Source organism: Mesoplodon mirus, assembly GCF_964341445.2.
Source record: "Mesoplodon mirus genome assembly, chromosome: 7".
Taxonomy (NCBI): domain Eukaryota; kingdom Metazoa; phylum Chordata; class Mammalia; order Artiodactyla; family Ziphiidae; genus Mesoplodon; species Mesoplodon mirus.
In genome coordinates, this window is record NC_138983.1 from 115,635,155 (window position 1) to 115,651,225 (window position 16,071).

A 16,071-nucleotide genomic window follows, 5' to 3' on the forward strand; every position below is an offset into this window, starting at 1 on the left:
TATATGCCCAGGAGTGGGATTGCTGGATCATATGGTAGTTCTATTTTAAGTTTTTTGAGGAACCTCCATACTGTTCTCCATATTGGCTGTACCAATTTACTTTCCCACCAACAGTGCAAGAGGGTTCTCTTTTCTACAGACCCTTTCCAGCATTTATTGGTTGTAGATTTTTTGATGACGATCATTCTGACCAATGTGGGGTGATACCTCATTGTAGTTTTGGTTTGCATTTCTCTAATGATTAGTGATGTTGAACATCCTTTCATGTGTTTGTTGGCAATCTGTGTATCTTCTTTGTAGAAATGTCTATTTAGGTCTTCTGCCCATTTTTGGTTTAGGTTGTTTGTTTTTTTTTTTTTTATACTGAGCTGCATGAGTTGCTTGTAGCTTTGGAGATTAATCCTTTGTCAGTTGCTTCATTTGCAAATATTTTCTCCCATTCTGAGGGTTGTCTTTTTGTCTTGTTTATGGTTTCCTTTGCTGTGCAAAAGTTTTTAAGTTTAATTAGGTCCCCCTTGTCTATTTTTGTTTTTATTTCCATTTCTCTAGGAGGTGGGTCCAAAAGGATCTTGCTGTGATTTATGTCATAGAGTGTTCTGCCTATGTTTTCTTCAAGAGTTTTATAGTGTCTGGCCTTACATTTAGGTCTTTAATCCATTTAGAGTTTACTTTTGTGTATGGTATTAGGAAGTGTTCTAATTTCATTCTTTTACATGTAGCTGTCCAGTTTTCCCAGCACCACTTATTGAAGAGGCTGGTTTTTGTCCATAGTGTAGTTTTGCCTCCTTTATTAAAGATAAGGTGACCATATGTGCATGGATTTATCTCTGGGCTTTCTATTATTTTCCATTGATATATGTTTCTGTTTTTTTGCCAGTACCATACTCTCTTGATTACTATATGTTTAGACCCAGCAATCAGAGAAGAAAAAGAAATAGAATGAATTCAAATTGGAATACAAGCAGTAAAATTGCCACTCTTTGCAGATGACATGGTACTATACATAGAGAATCCTAAAGGTGCTACCAGAAAACTACTAGAGCTGTTCAATGAATTTGGTAGAGTAGCAGGATACAAAATTAATGCACAGAAATCTCTAGCATCCCTATACACTAATGATGAAATATCTGAAAGAGAAATTAAGGAAAAAATTCCCATTTACCCTTGCAACAAAAGGAATAAAATACTTAGGAATATACCTACCTAAGGAGGAAAAGGACCTGTATGCAGAAAACAATGAGACACTGATGAAAGAAATTAAAGATGATACAAACAGATGGAGAGATATACCATGCTCTTGGAATGGAAGAATCAACATTGTGAAAATGACTATACTACCCAAAGCAGTCTACAGATTCAATGCAATCCCTATGAAATTATGAATGACATTTTTCACAGAACTAGAACAAAAAATTGCACAATTTGTATGGAAACAAAAGATCCTGAATAGCCAAAGCAATCTTGAGAAAGAAAAATGGAGCTGGAGAAATCAGGCCCACACTGTATATTTATACTGTGACTTGCTTATATTGCAACTGGAAGTTTATACCTCTTAACCTCCCTCACCTATTTCTTACCTCTCCCCACAACACTCCTCTCTGTATCTATAACTTTTTTTCTGTTTTCTATTTGTTCATATATTTTGTTCTTTAGATTCCACATAGAGTAAAATCATACAGTGTTTGTCTTTCTCAGTTGGTCTTATTTCACTTAGCATAATACCCTCTAGGTCCATCCATGTTGTCACACATGGTGAAATTTCATTCTTTTTTATGGCTGAGTAATATTCCATGTTATTTATTTATTATATATTTATTTTATTTATATATAAATATATAATATTGTATAATATAATATATAATATAAATACATATAATATATATTTTATGTGTTTATATTATAATTAAATATATAATATACTGATTATATATTTATTATATATATGTGTGTATATATTTATATATATATATCTCATAGCTTCTTTATCCATCATCTGGTTATTAATACTTAGGTTGCTCCATATCTTAACTATTGTAAATAATGTTGCAATTAATATTTGGGATACATATATCTTTTCTAATTTATGTTTTCATTTTCTTTGATAAATAGCCAGGAGTGGAATTTCTGAATCATATGATAGTTCTATTTTAAAATTTTTGTGAAATCTCCATACTGTTTTCTGTAGTGGCTGCACCATTTTACATTCTCACCAACAGTGCACAAGTGTTCCCTTTTTTCCACATTCATTCCAACAATTGTTACTTGCTGTCTTTTTGATAAAAGCCATTTGGACAGGTATGAGGTGATATATTATTGTGGTTTTGATTTGCACTTCCCTGATGATTAGCATCTTTTTCATGTGCCGGTTGGCCATCTATGTGTCTTCCTTGGAAAATATTTATTCAGATCCTCTGCCTATTTTTTTAATTGGGTTGTTGTTTTGATGTTGAGTTTTATGAGGTCTTTGTGTTTTTTGGATATTAACTCCTTACTAGATATATCACTTGCAAATAGCTTCTCCCATTGAGTAAGTGTTTTTTTCTGTTTGTCGATCTTTTCCTTTTCTGTGCAAATCTTTTTCATTTGATGTAGTACTGTTTGTCTATTCATGCTTTTGCTTCCCTTGCCTGACGAGACATATTCAAAAAGTAATTACTAAGACTGATGTCAGAGAACCTACTGCCTATGTTTTCTTCTAGAAATTTTATGGTTTTAGTTCTTAAATTCAGTCTTCAATGCATTTTGAGTTGATTTTTCTACATGGTCTGAAAGAGTTGTCCAGTCTGATTCTTTTTCATGTAGCACCATTTATTGTAGAGGCTGTCTTTTCCTCATTGCATATTCTTGCCTGAAAATAAGAATGGGTTTATTTCTAGGCTCCCTACTCTGTTCTATTGATCTATGTGTCTCTTTTCTGCCAGTACTGTACTGTTTTGACTACTGTTCAAATCAGTTCAAAATCAGTAATATGATACCTTCATATTCCTTTGAGTAATATGTTCTTCTTTCTCAAGATTAATTTGGATATTCAGAGTCTTTGGTGTTTCCACAAATGCCATTGATATTTTGATAGGAATTCCATTGATCTGTAGATTGCCTTGAGTAGTATGATCATTTTAACAATATTCAACCTTCCAATCCATGAAAATGGTATATCTTGCCATCTGTTTGTGCCTTCCTCTATTTCTTTTATCAGAGTCTTAATTTTCTGAGTATGGGTCTTTTACCTCCTTGGTTAGATTTATGCCTAGGTATTTTATTCTTTTCTTTTTTCTTTTTTTTGCGGTATGTGGGTCTCTCACTGCTGTGGCCTCTCCCGTTGTGGAGCACAGGCGCCAGATGCGCAGGCTCATTGGTCATGGCTCACGGGCCTAGCTGCTCCGCAGCATGTGGGATCCTCCCAGACCGGGGCACAAACCCGTGTCCCCTGCATTGGCAGGTGGACACCCAACCACTGTGCCACCAGGGAAGCCCTATTTTATTCTTTTTAATGCAATTATAAATGGAAGTGTTTTCTTAATTTCTCTGATACTTTGTTGTTAGAGAATAGAAATGCAACAAATTTCTGTATTTTAATTTTGTCTCCTGCAACTTGACTGAATCCATTGATGAGTTATATATATATAGGTTTTGGTGGCATCTTTAGGATTTTCTATGTATAGTATCATGTCATCTGCAAACAGTGACAGTTTCACTTCTTCCTTTCCAATTTGGAATCCTTTATTTCTTTTTCTTGTATGATTGCTGTGGCTAGGGCTTCTAATAGTCTGTTGAATAAAAGTGGCACGGGTAGGCATACTTGTCTTGCTCTTAATCTTAGAGGAAATACTTTCAGCTTTTCACTGTTGAGTGTAATGTTGGCCATGGGTTTGTCACATATGGCCCTTATTATATTGAAGTATGTTCACTCAATAACCACTCTGTTGAATTTTTTTGTTGTTGTTTTGTTTTTTGGGTTTTTTTGCCATACTCAGGCCTCTCACTATTGTGGCCTCTCCCATTGCAGAGCACAGGCTCCAGACGCACAGGCTCAGCAGCCATGGCTCATGGACCTAGCTGCTCCATGGCATGTGGGATCTTCCCAGACTGGGGCATGAACCCATGTCCCCTGCATCGGCAGGTGGACTCTCAACCACTGCACCACCAGGGAAGCCCTGTTGAAAGTTTTTTTTTTATCATAAATGGTTGTTGAATTTTGTCAAAAACTTTTTCTGCATCTCCTGAGATGATCATATGATGTTTTTGAATTTTATTTATTTTTTTATACAGCAGGTTCTTATTAGTTATCCATTTTATACATATTAGTGTATGTATGTCAGTATTCATCACACCACTACTTGTTTTTTAATATGGTGTATCACATTGATTGATTCACAGATATTGAACCATCTTTGCAGGCCTGTGATAAATCCCATTTGATCATGGTGTATCATCTTTTTGAATTCTGTTTGCTAATATTTTGTTGATTGTTTTTTGCATCTATGTTCATCAGTGATATTGGTTGGTAATTTTCATTTTTTATCAGGTTGGTTGCTTATCTCAACTTCTCTTAGTTCTTCTGGGGTTTTATCTTGTGTTTTTCTTTGGATCACAATCTTCTACTGCCTCATTTTGCCTAATTTGCTGTTTTTATTTCTATGTATTTAGTAGGTTGGTTACATTTCCCCACCTTGGAGAAGTAGTCTTGTGTAGGAGATTTTCTATGTTCCTAGCAGTGCACTCCACTCTGGTCACCAAATCTCTATGTTCTAGGGGTACCTCCTATGTGGGCTATGTAAGTCATTCTATTGTGGATGGCTGACTGCTGTATGTGATCTGATAGGCATGACAGGCCTTGGTCTGGTCAGTTTACATGCTATCAGCCACTGGCAGGAAAGGTAAGGTCATAAAGTGGCTAGCTGCAGGGCTGTGGGGGGCCTCAGGGCTACTGCCAGCCCAATGGAGTGTGGAGCTTGATTCCACAATTGGTAGTTGTGGAATTGGGGGTTCCAGGTCTAGTGTCAGCCTGCTGATGGGCAGGGCTGATTCCTGACACAGATGGTTGCAGTTGAGGTGTCCCAAAGCTTGTGTCAGTCTGCTAGTGGGTGGGGCCAGATCCTGGGGGTTGTGGGGCCCAACATTGTCCCAGAGCTGGTTTTGTCCTGCTGGTGGATGAGACTGGGGCCAAAGGGGTCTTTGAGCTGGTGCAGCCTGCTGTTGGGTGGGCTGGGTCCTGACACAGCAAGCTGTGGGACTGTGGTAGTCCTGATACTGGTGTCTGTTCACTGGTAGGCAGAGGTAAGGCCTGGTCCCAGAAGAATTTTGAAGCTGATGTTAGCCTACTGGTGGGCAGAGCTCAGTCTAGGGTGGTCTCTGTCTGCAGGGCCTTGGTGGTCTTGGAATAGTTGTCTGCCAGTTGGAGACAGGACTGGGTCCCAGGGTGTCTGTGGGCACAGGTGGTCTTAAGGCAGCTGGCCTGCTGGTGGGTAGGCCTGTGTCCCTGCCCAACTAGCTGCTTGGCCTGAGGTGTCCTGCTCTTGGTGCAGACAGGCTAGTGGGCAGGGCTGGGTCCTATTGCTAATAAGCTAGATGGAGGATTCCAAAATCCTGCTTGCCAGCACCATCATCCTTCTCATACAAAGAGTGCCCCAAAAGTGCTGCCAGCAGTGTGTATATCCCCAGGGTAAGCTCCAGTTGCCTCCTGCCTCTCTGGAGGGTCTCCAAAATCGGTAGGTGGGTCTGATCCAGGCTCCTTTCAAATTACTGCTTCTGCTCTGGGTCCCAGAGTGTGAGATTTTGTGTGTGCCCTGTAAGAGTGGAGTCTATATTTTCTATAGCCCTCTGGCTTTCCCAAAAGTAAGCCTTAGTCTGATGGGCCTTGTAGAAAAAAACTGAGGACCTTTTTAATTTTGGTGTTTTTTATAGTTTACTGAACCCAGAGCCAACTGATCTATGGTCTACAGCTGGCTCAAACACTAATTTGCTCTTTTCATTGTGCTCCTCTTGACTTCAATTTATTTGTAAAATGAGGGAACTGGACTAAAGGTTCTGTGTTGCCCTCCCAACCCTAATATTCCTTCTTTACTAAATCAGATGAGTTTTGACTAGCTGAGGTTGAACTATATAAGCCTTCTAATTTTTAAGAGCTGTAGGAGGCATGTTATCTAGAAATGCAGTTGTTTATGTGCCTTGGCAAATAAATAATCGGTAGAGTATTATGAGAATAACTGAACCCTTTGATTACTTGGAATTTTGATATGTCCCAGAGTTTTGCATTATTTCATACATTTCATATAAGTATGGGAGATTGAGTAATAGATGACCTAACCTCAAGATAAATCCTAAAGTTATTGTGTTTTTCAAAAAATTCCTAGGACAAACAATTTTTTTCATAAACTTTCTCTAAAAAGTGAAGTCTAGTGTTATTTACCAAAGCATTGATCTTATTAAAGCATTTATTTGTGTGTGTGTGTGTGTGTGTGTGTGTGTTGCTCTGCTAAATGTTTATAAGTTGCAAGAGGTCTGTTTAATGCCGTTTTCTCAACCTCAGCACTATTGATATTTTGAAATGGAAAATTCTTTCACATGGAGAAGGTGTCCTAGGAATCTCTAGTTCTACTGGATAGATGCCGATAATAGCTCTCCATCCCAGTTGTGAAAATAAAAAATGTCTCAAGACATTGTCAAATGTCCACTGAGGGGAACAGATGGCCCCAGCTGACAACCACTGGTTTAGTGCAAAGCAATCCTCTTTAGCTAGAGTATACCGATGAGATGGATGCAAACGTTACTGCTTGGCTAACCAATTAAATAAATTTTAATCTTGCCAAAATGAAACTAAATCTCTCATTGACAGTTAAAAGTAGCTCTCTAAAGATGTGGCACATATATACAATGGAATATTAGCCATAAAAAGAAACAAAATTGAATTATTTGTAGTGAGGTGGATGGACCTAGAGTCTGTCATACAGAGTGAAGTAAGTCAGAGAGAGAAAAATAAATACCATATGCTAAAACATATATGGAATCTAAAAAAAAAAAAAAAGGTTCTGAAGAACCTAGGGACAGGAGAGGAATAAAGACGCAGACTTAGAGAATGGACTTGAGGACACGGGGAGGGGGAAGGGTAAGCTGGGACGAAGTGAGAGAGTGGCATGGACATATATCCACTACCAAACGTAAAATAGATAGCTAGTGGAAAGCAGCTGCATAGCACAGGGAGATCAACTCTGCTTTGTGACCACCGAGAGGGGTGGGGTAGGGAGGGTGGGAGGGAGACGCAATAGGGAGGGGATATGGGGATATATGTATATGTATAGCTGATTCACTTTGTTATAAAACAGAAACTAACACACCATTGTAAAACAATTATACTCCAATAAGGATGTTAAAAAAAGAAAAAAAAAAGTAGCTCTCTATTTTGTCTAACTGCTAGATGCAAGAAGCAGATTCTGAATGTGGCAATCAGTGACTTCCTTATAAGGTAACAACTCCCGGGAAATCTCAAGAAGTTGCTGAAAGAAATGTAAAAGAAAATGGAGTCTGATGATTAAGCTTGTAAGTTCTCAATGGTATCTCCTTATATCCAAGAGTAAATACTTCTTCTGAGTCCTGTTCCATTATAGTGACAGTAACAGCGAATCTGTGCTATTTTTGTGTTTGTTGATATTCTTGTGTATGTTTTAAGGTAGTCTTCTAAGAGATAGGGTTTTTTTAAATAACCATTTCTCCATCCACCTTCTCAAGAATACCAGGATTTTTATCTTCAGGCATTTTAGGTTATAATAATTCTTAGTATGACAATTTAGTTTAAAAAAAAAGAACAGCCTCAGGTCTTTTTGTTTTGTTTTGTTTTGTTTTGTTTTTTTGCGGTATGCGGGCCTCTCACTGTTGTGGCCTCTCCCGTTGCGGAGCACAGGCTCCGGACGCGCAGGCTCAGCAGCCATGGCTCACGGGCCTAGCCGCTGCGTGGCATGTGGGATCCTCCCAGACCGGGGCACAAACCCGTGTCCCCTGCATCGGCAGGTGGACTCTCAACCACTGTGCCACCAGGGAAGCCCAGCCTCAGGTCTTTTGGAAAGAGGCAGGGGTGGAACCATATAAGCCTTCAGTATAGTTGATGGGATATTGAGTCTTCTTCTCCGACTAAAAGCACAGAATATAGAGGCTGTAAAATGTGTCCATTTGATACTCATTTCTGCTCTTTTACTGCTTAAATAGATCACAGGTCCAACATGACAATCTTAATATTTAAGGTCTGGGTGTTTTTAGACAATCTTATATTGCACAAGGTAATTTAATATAAATAGAAAGTAAAGAAATATAATAAAATTTTTCAAAATGTTTTGCTAATTTTAGGGAAAACTGTGTTATGTTTGTTTATAAGAAATACTACCTTTCATTATGTAACTGAGCAGGATCCTATGAGGTCTTCCTGAGACATATCCTCTTCCCCATATCCTCTACCATAGATCCTCTCTGAAGTACCTAGATAACAGTATTTGATGCACATTCCCTGAGTTGTTTTACAGATGTGAAAACTCCCCACCAAATGGAAGAAGTTAACTACTTCATGACCATGAGCACATAGCCCCAGGTCTCTTGGAGACTAAGGAATGATAATGTTAACCCTTGTGACACCCCCCTGTTACCTCACCATCATCCAATCAGAGAATTGTCCATGAGCTGATCACATACACTGCAACCCCCCTCCCTCACCTGGCCTTTAAAAATGCTTTGCCAAAACCCTTCAGGGACCTCAGGTTTTTTTTAGAGCATGAGCAATGCATATCCTTGCATCACTCTGCAATAAACCTTTCTCTACCCCCAACTCCAATGTTTTGGTTCATTTGGCCTCACTGTGCATCAGGCATAGGAACTTGCAATAACAATTACATTTTTTTTTGTCTTTAAATCCAAACAATCTCTCATCAGAAGTAGGCCTAAATTTTTAAGATAGTTTGTGTTCTTTAAAAAAAGTACATCTCATTTCTTCTCCCAGCCAATATGAAAGAACAGGCTGGGTTTACACTCCCACCCTCAACAATTAAAAATCTGGACAAAATGTAAAAAAGGACAGTTTCATGACATTGGACATTAGGCAATGGAAGACAGTGATGCCTGAGAGATGGAGAACAAAATGAAACATATGATTTCCCTGGCGTATTCCTTTGAGGTACATTCAGGCTGCAGTGCAAGGAAGGACAAATCAAGAGGAACCCAGCAAACTCCCCAAGTTGAAGAGATGAAGCTGAGAGTCTATGGAGAGCATAAAAGTTAGAATTCGCAGACAGAGTACCACTAAGGAGAGAGGTGCAAAAAGACCACCAGAGATCTTCCAAGGAGCCTCCTATATGTTCCTTAACTTACAGATTGTTGTTTGTATGTGAGAAAACTACCTGAGACCAACAGGGAAAAACACATGAAAGGATTAGAGAAAAAGTTCCTTGAACTCACACAAGACTTGGAAAAAAAGCCAGAACCCATCAGGAAAACTGGAAAACCTCATAAATCATAGGCATTGTGTATAGTACTCAGAGGGTTCTTGCCTCACTAGTGGAGAATAATTAGCCCTACATGAAACACAGCTCAAAACTTGCCTAACAAATTTTAAAAAGCAAGACTTGAAAGGAAAAAATGAAAAAACTTTCCAAGTATCTTGACTGCATCCCAGGACAAAGCTCAAGAATATTTATAAGAATATAAAAAATATCCAGCACTCAACAAAGTCAATTCATGATACCTAACATCCAACCAAAATTTACTAGGTATTCAGAAAAGCTGAAAAATATGACCCATAATAATGAGAAAAATCAGTCAATCAAAATTGGTACAGAACAGGAGCATATGTTAGAATTAGCAGATAAAAATATTAAAACAATTATTTTAATTGTATTCCATATATTCAAAAGTTAATTTGATACCTGAAAGACTTTTTTAAAAAGTTCAAATTGAACTTTGAGAAAGGAAAATCACTATATCTAAGAACAAATATACATTGGATGTGATTAGTAAAAGATAAGGCATTACAAAAGAAAAGATTAGTAAATTTGGAAATAGAAGTGATCTAAAATAAACAGAGAGAAAAATATTTTAAATGAACAGATAAACAAATATAAATATTTAATTTACAATTGTGTTTAATGCTATGAAGGAAAAAAATAGGGTTTTATGTTAGAATAACTGGAGGGAGAATAATACATTTTCCATTTATTAGAGCATACTAGGTACAAATAAAACCTGATTTAAATTGTAACACAACTGGATTTATTGTGTTACAATAGAAAATTAATGGTAGTTTTTTCTTATAATTAATCCATTTGTTCATTTATTCCACACCATCCATGTTCATTGATACTATTGATATAATAGTCCAGATATTTGGCTCACAAAAATGACCAAGACCCCAGTCCCTATCTTTGAGGAGCTAGGAGTTTAATGGTTCAGCAGCACCTCTTATTAAAATAATCACATACCAAATGAAAACATAAATATATCCTTTTCCTTTTCTTTTTTAGATGAGAATAGGCATTCACTCAGGCTCTGTGCTGGCTGGAGTTGTTGGGGTAAGAATGCCACGATATTGCCTGTTTGGAAATAATGTCACTCTGGCAAGCAAATTCGAATCGGGAAGTCACCCTCGACGCATCAATGTCAGCCCAACCACTTACCAGTAAGTTTTCTTTGGCCTTCTCCCCCTGTCTTTGGCATTGCATTATACTAATAGCCTGTCATTTGTGAGACTCTATTTTTTTCTTGATCCTGTTATTATCTAAGATAATATGAGTAGATCCATCCAGTCTGAAAGATAGCAATTATGACATAAAATTTAATTTACACCCTAAGAAAGTACACGGAAAACCTGACTTGACTGAGAGGTAAATGGAGATTTGCCATTTCCCACAGTCTCTGTCCTCCTTAGGTATTCCTGTTTAAAATACAGGAGAGCAGGGTTTTCTCTGGTGGCACAGTGGTTAAGAATCCACCTGCCAGTACAGGGGACATGGATTCGAGCCCTGGTCCAGGAAGATCCCACATGCTATGGAGCAACTAAGCCCATGTGCCACAACTATTGAGCCCACGTGCCACAACTACTGAAGCCTGCACGCCTAGAGTGCATGCTTCGCAACAAGAGAAGCCACCACAATGAGAAGCCTGTGCACCTGAATGAAGAGTAACCCCCACTCGCCACAGCTAGAGAAAGCCAGCGCACAGCAACAAAGACCCAATGCAGCAAAAAAAAAAAAAAAAAAGAAAATACAGGAGAGTAAATGTTAAGGGTCTGCAACACACTAGAAATCCTAACATTTTCAAAATGTTTCTCAATGTTTATAAAAATCAAAGGAATAAGATAGAAAATATAATTGTCTGTTTTTATTCTTCTAAATAATGAATATAAATAGGGACTCTCTAAACTTAAATATATACCGGGTACAGAGTAAAACTTCAAACTCTATTTATCTTAAAGGTCATATTTGACAACTCTACACATTTTGACAGCTGAAGTCATCCTTGTTTTGTGCCTGGTAGATGTCAAGCTCCAGGCATTAGCTATTAAGTGCCATATGGGCAGAGACCAAGTCTTTTTGGCTCATCATTATATCTCCAAAACTTACAAAAAAATGTTTAGCACATAATAAGCACTCTATAAATATTTATCAAATTAATGAATAAATGTACTGATAAGATAAATATCTCTATACTAAGAAAATAGTATGAATATCTCCTACTTGGTAGACTTTGGCCTAATGCTAAGCTTTGGTGTACAAGCAATTTCATTAGTTCCATGATTTAAATGACTTAGAAATCACATTGTAAAACTGTAAAGTAGAAATGGTGACCGTGGATATTTTTATTAGCATGACTACCATGTTAACCCAGGATAACAAAAAAACCTCAGAAGCAGAAACTTTAAATACATAGAAAATAAATGTTGATTTATAATAACAAACAAAATGGTGACACTTTGAGGATTTTGATACCACATCTATACAGAGGGAAGTTAAGGTTTCTTAGATAAAAGACAAGTATTTCCAGATTCCTGAGGAGCACATGAGAAAGGGGAAGAAATTACAAATATAAAATCAAGATAAATTTGCTTAAGAACTACATGTCATTTTTAGGGTATTTATATAAGCGTTTTGCTTCTTTTAAATTTCTCCCAATTTTTCTAACACAATTCTGGGCATAATACATATGATGTGACAATGGTTTCCATATTAAATGGAATTAGGAAGCTTCTCAAGATCAGTGCTCTAGATCACTGAACTTTGTTCTCTAGACAATGGGGTAAGGAAAAGCTCCTGAAGATCAACCACCTCACCTATATACTCCTACCATGGTTATGATTTTTCCCATCGTGGAGCTAATACGTATGTTTCCTGTTTGTATAAGTGAGTGTAGATTTATAGAACCTCCATTTTAAAAAAATGATGTGTAAAGAATGGGTCAACCATGTGAGGAGTTATACCTTGAGCTAAAATGTCATTGCTCTAGCTGGCTTTGTCTACATGTGACCAATAAAGGAAACCCCACAAGCCACACAAAGTCTGTGCATTTGGGTGTTGTCTTTGAGTTTTAATAATCTTTTTCACATTGGTGGGAGTTTGTAATTATCCTTAGTGATCAATAAAGTCTGAAGAATTGAATCATTTAAAACACTGCGAGCATTGAAATATTTTGTTCTGTTATGATCTGTCCCCCCACCTCCCCCCCACCAAAACACAAATGGAGATATAGATGAACAAATTGAGCTGCCTTCTGGGTAGATTATAAAAGATACTTTCTCTGACTGGTCCCAAATCTTATAATTTCTAATAATACTTTATAAAAATATTTTTATGTTTGGTCTATCCTCAAAAATAACACTTTTCCTCCATCTGTTTCTGTGTTCCTCCCTCCTTCCATTCTTTCAACAAATACTTGTAGAGTACATACTATATTCCAAGCACTATGTATGATAGTCACTAATGTTACAACAATAAACAGCATAAATATGATCTTTGCCTTCATGGAGGAGACTACCAGATGGTAGATGTATACAAATAAACAGTTTATTACAATAGACTAGTGCTGAGGTCAAAAGGACCTGATGAGAGTATTAGAGCAACAGGAGGAGAGGACTAAAATGAGGATGAAGAGATAGATTGAAGTCAGACCAACTGAAGCTGTAATTCATGTTAAGGGATTTCAACTTAACCCTAAGAGCAAAGAAAAACATTTAAGAGTTTTAAGCAGAGGAGTGACTTGACCAGATTTGTACTTTAAAAAGATCTCCAAGGTTGTAGAGAGAACAGATTAGGAGGTGAGAAAGGCAGCAATCCAGTGCTTGAAATCAGGTAATCTTATTCCCATTTCCTTGATGGAAATGTAGCTAATAACTGAGACCCTGGAATCCAAACCATTTGCTATTTCAACTTGTCTTCCATGCTTCAGAAGAGTGATTGGACTCAATGATCTTTGACATCCATTTTTATCCGGGATACCAATAAAAACAATGTACTTTGGTTCCTGGTAAGTTTCTAGAAAACTAAATTTAGGTATATGATCTCAGTGTGACTTGGTTTTCAGATTCTGGATGTGTTTGTGCACAAGTGCTTTCTGTTGGTTTTATATACACTAATCTAGACACTTCAGCTATGTATCATTGTTCTATTCCACATAGCACAAGTGATTTATGAATCCACAAGTGTAGAGTACACTTCCCTTTCCCAGGATACTCAAAGTGAAATGCCAGGTGGATGTTTCATTGACATTATTTAAGAGGAGATAATATTGAACTTTCTTAGAGCAAATAGGAATTTGTGAAGTTAAACTGAATGTTAAGCTCATAAGAGCTTGAAATTTCCAATTTTCTTTCCTGAATTAAATGCTGAAAATGTTCAATATTGTCTGGTTATTTTGAAATCTTCAGAAAGGTTTCTAAAAATTTTTATTTTAATATTTTAATTTCATTGAAGTATAGTTCATTTACAATGCTGTGTTAGTTTCAGTTGTACAGCAAAGTGATTCAGCTATACATATAAATATAATCATTCTTTTTTAGATTCCTTTCTCATATAGGTTATCACAGAATATTGAATAGAGTTTCTTGTGCTATACAGTAGGTCTTTTTTGGTTATCCATCTTATATATTGCAGTGTGCAGGTATTCATCCCAAGTTCCTGATTTATCACACCAGTGCCACATCTCCCCTTTGCTAACCATAAGTTTGTTTTCAAAATATATAAGTCTGCTTCTGTTTTGTAAATAAGTTCACTTTTATATTTTTTTAACATCTTTATTGGAGTATAATTGCTTTACAATGTTGTATTAATTACTGCTGAATAACAAAGTGAATCAGCTATATGTATACGTATATCCCCATATCCACTCCCTCTTGCCTCTCCCTCCCACCCTCCCTATCCCACTCCTCTAGGTGGTCACAAAACACCAAGCTGATCTCCCTGTGCTATGCAGCTGTATCTTTTTTTTAAATTAGATTCCACATACAAGTGATATCATATAATATTTTTCTTTCTCTGTCTGACTTACTTCACCTAGTATGAGAATCACTGGGTCCATCCATGTTACTGCAAATGGCATTAATTCATTCTTTTTCATGGCTGAATAATATTCCATTGTATATATATATACCACATCGCCTTTATCCATTTCTCTGTCAATGGAAATTTAACTTGCTTCCATGAATTGTAAATTGTAAATGTGCTGCAATGAACATTAGGGTGCTTGTATCCTTTTGGATTATTGTTTTCTCTGGATATATGCCCAGGAGTGAGATTGCTGGGTCATATGGTAGTTCTATTTTAAGTTTTTAAGGAACCTCCATACTTTTCTCCATAGTAGTTGTACCAATTTACATTCCCACCAACAGTGTAGGAGGGTTCCCTTTTCTCCACACCCACTCCAGCATTTACTGTTTGTAGGCTTTTTGATGATGGCCATTCGACTGCTGGGAGATGATACCTCATTGTAGTTTCGATTTGCATTTCTCTGATAGTTAGTGATGTTGAGCATCTTTTCATATGCTCCTTGGCCATCTGTATGTCTTCTTTGGACAGCTATCTGTTTAGATCTTCAGCCCATTTTCTGATTGGGTTGCTTGGTTGTTTTTTTTTTGACCTAGAGCTGCATGAGCTGTTTGTATATTTTGGAGACTAATCCCTTGTCAGTCACATCATTTGCAAATATTTTCTCCCTCTTGGGTTGTCTTTTTCTGTTGTTGATGGTTTCCTTTACTTTGCAGAAGATTTTAAGTTTCATTAGATCTCATTTTTTTTGTTCTGTTTTTATTTCCCTTACTCTAGGAGATGGATAAAAAACATCTTCCTGTGACTCATACCAAAGAGTGTTGTGCCTATGTTCTCATATAAGAGTTTTATAGTATTAAGCCTTACATTTAAGTCTTTAATCCATTTTGAGTTTATTTCGTATATGGTGTTAGGGAGTTTTCTAATTTCATTCTTTTTTTTTTAACATCTTTATTGGAGTTTAATTGCTTTACAACGTTGTGTTAGTTTCTGCTTTATAACAAAGTGAATCAGTTATACATATAAATATGTTCCCATATCTCTTCCCTCTTGCATCTCCCTCCCTCCCACACTCCCTATACCACCCCTCTAGGTGGTCACAAAGCACCGAGCTAATCTCCATGTGCTATGCGGCTGCTTCCCACTAGCTATCTATTTTATGTTTGGTAGTGTATATATGTCCATGCCATTCTCTCACATCGTCACAGCTTACCCATCCCCCTCCCCATATCCTAAAGTCCATTCTTTAGTAGGTCTGTGTCTTTATTCCCATCTTACCCCTAGGTTCTTCATGACACTTTTTTTTTCTTAGATTCCATATATATGTGTTATCATACGGTATTTGTTTTTCTCTTTCAGACTTACTTCACTCTGTTTGACACACTCTAAGTCCATCCAGCTCACTACAAATAACTCAATTTCGTTTCTTTTTATGGCTGAGTAATATTCCATTGTATATATGAGACAAATCTTTATCCATTAATCTGCTGATGGACACTTAGGTTGCTTCCATGTCCTGGCTATTGTAGATAGAGCTGCAATGAACATTTTGGTACATGACTCA

General features: G+C 37.1%; 1 protein-coding gene across 1 annotated transcript in view; it reads left to right on the plus strand.

Moving 5' to 3' along the window:
• The window catches only part of GUCY1A2 (guanylate cyclase 1 soluble subunit alpha 2), a gene marked incomplete at its 5' end in the record, with an annotated part of 408,577 nt that overhangs the window by 334,314 nt on the left and 58,192 nt on the right, over positions 1–16,071 (plus strand). Inside the window, one exon of the mRNA XM_082627462.1 lies at positions 10,497–10,651. Within this exon, the coding sequence (XP_082483588.1) occupies positions 10,497–10,651 (155 nt within the window). The remainder of the gene's footprint in view (positions 1–10,496; positions 10,652–16,071) is intronic.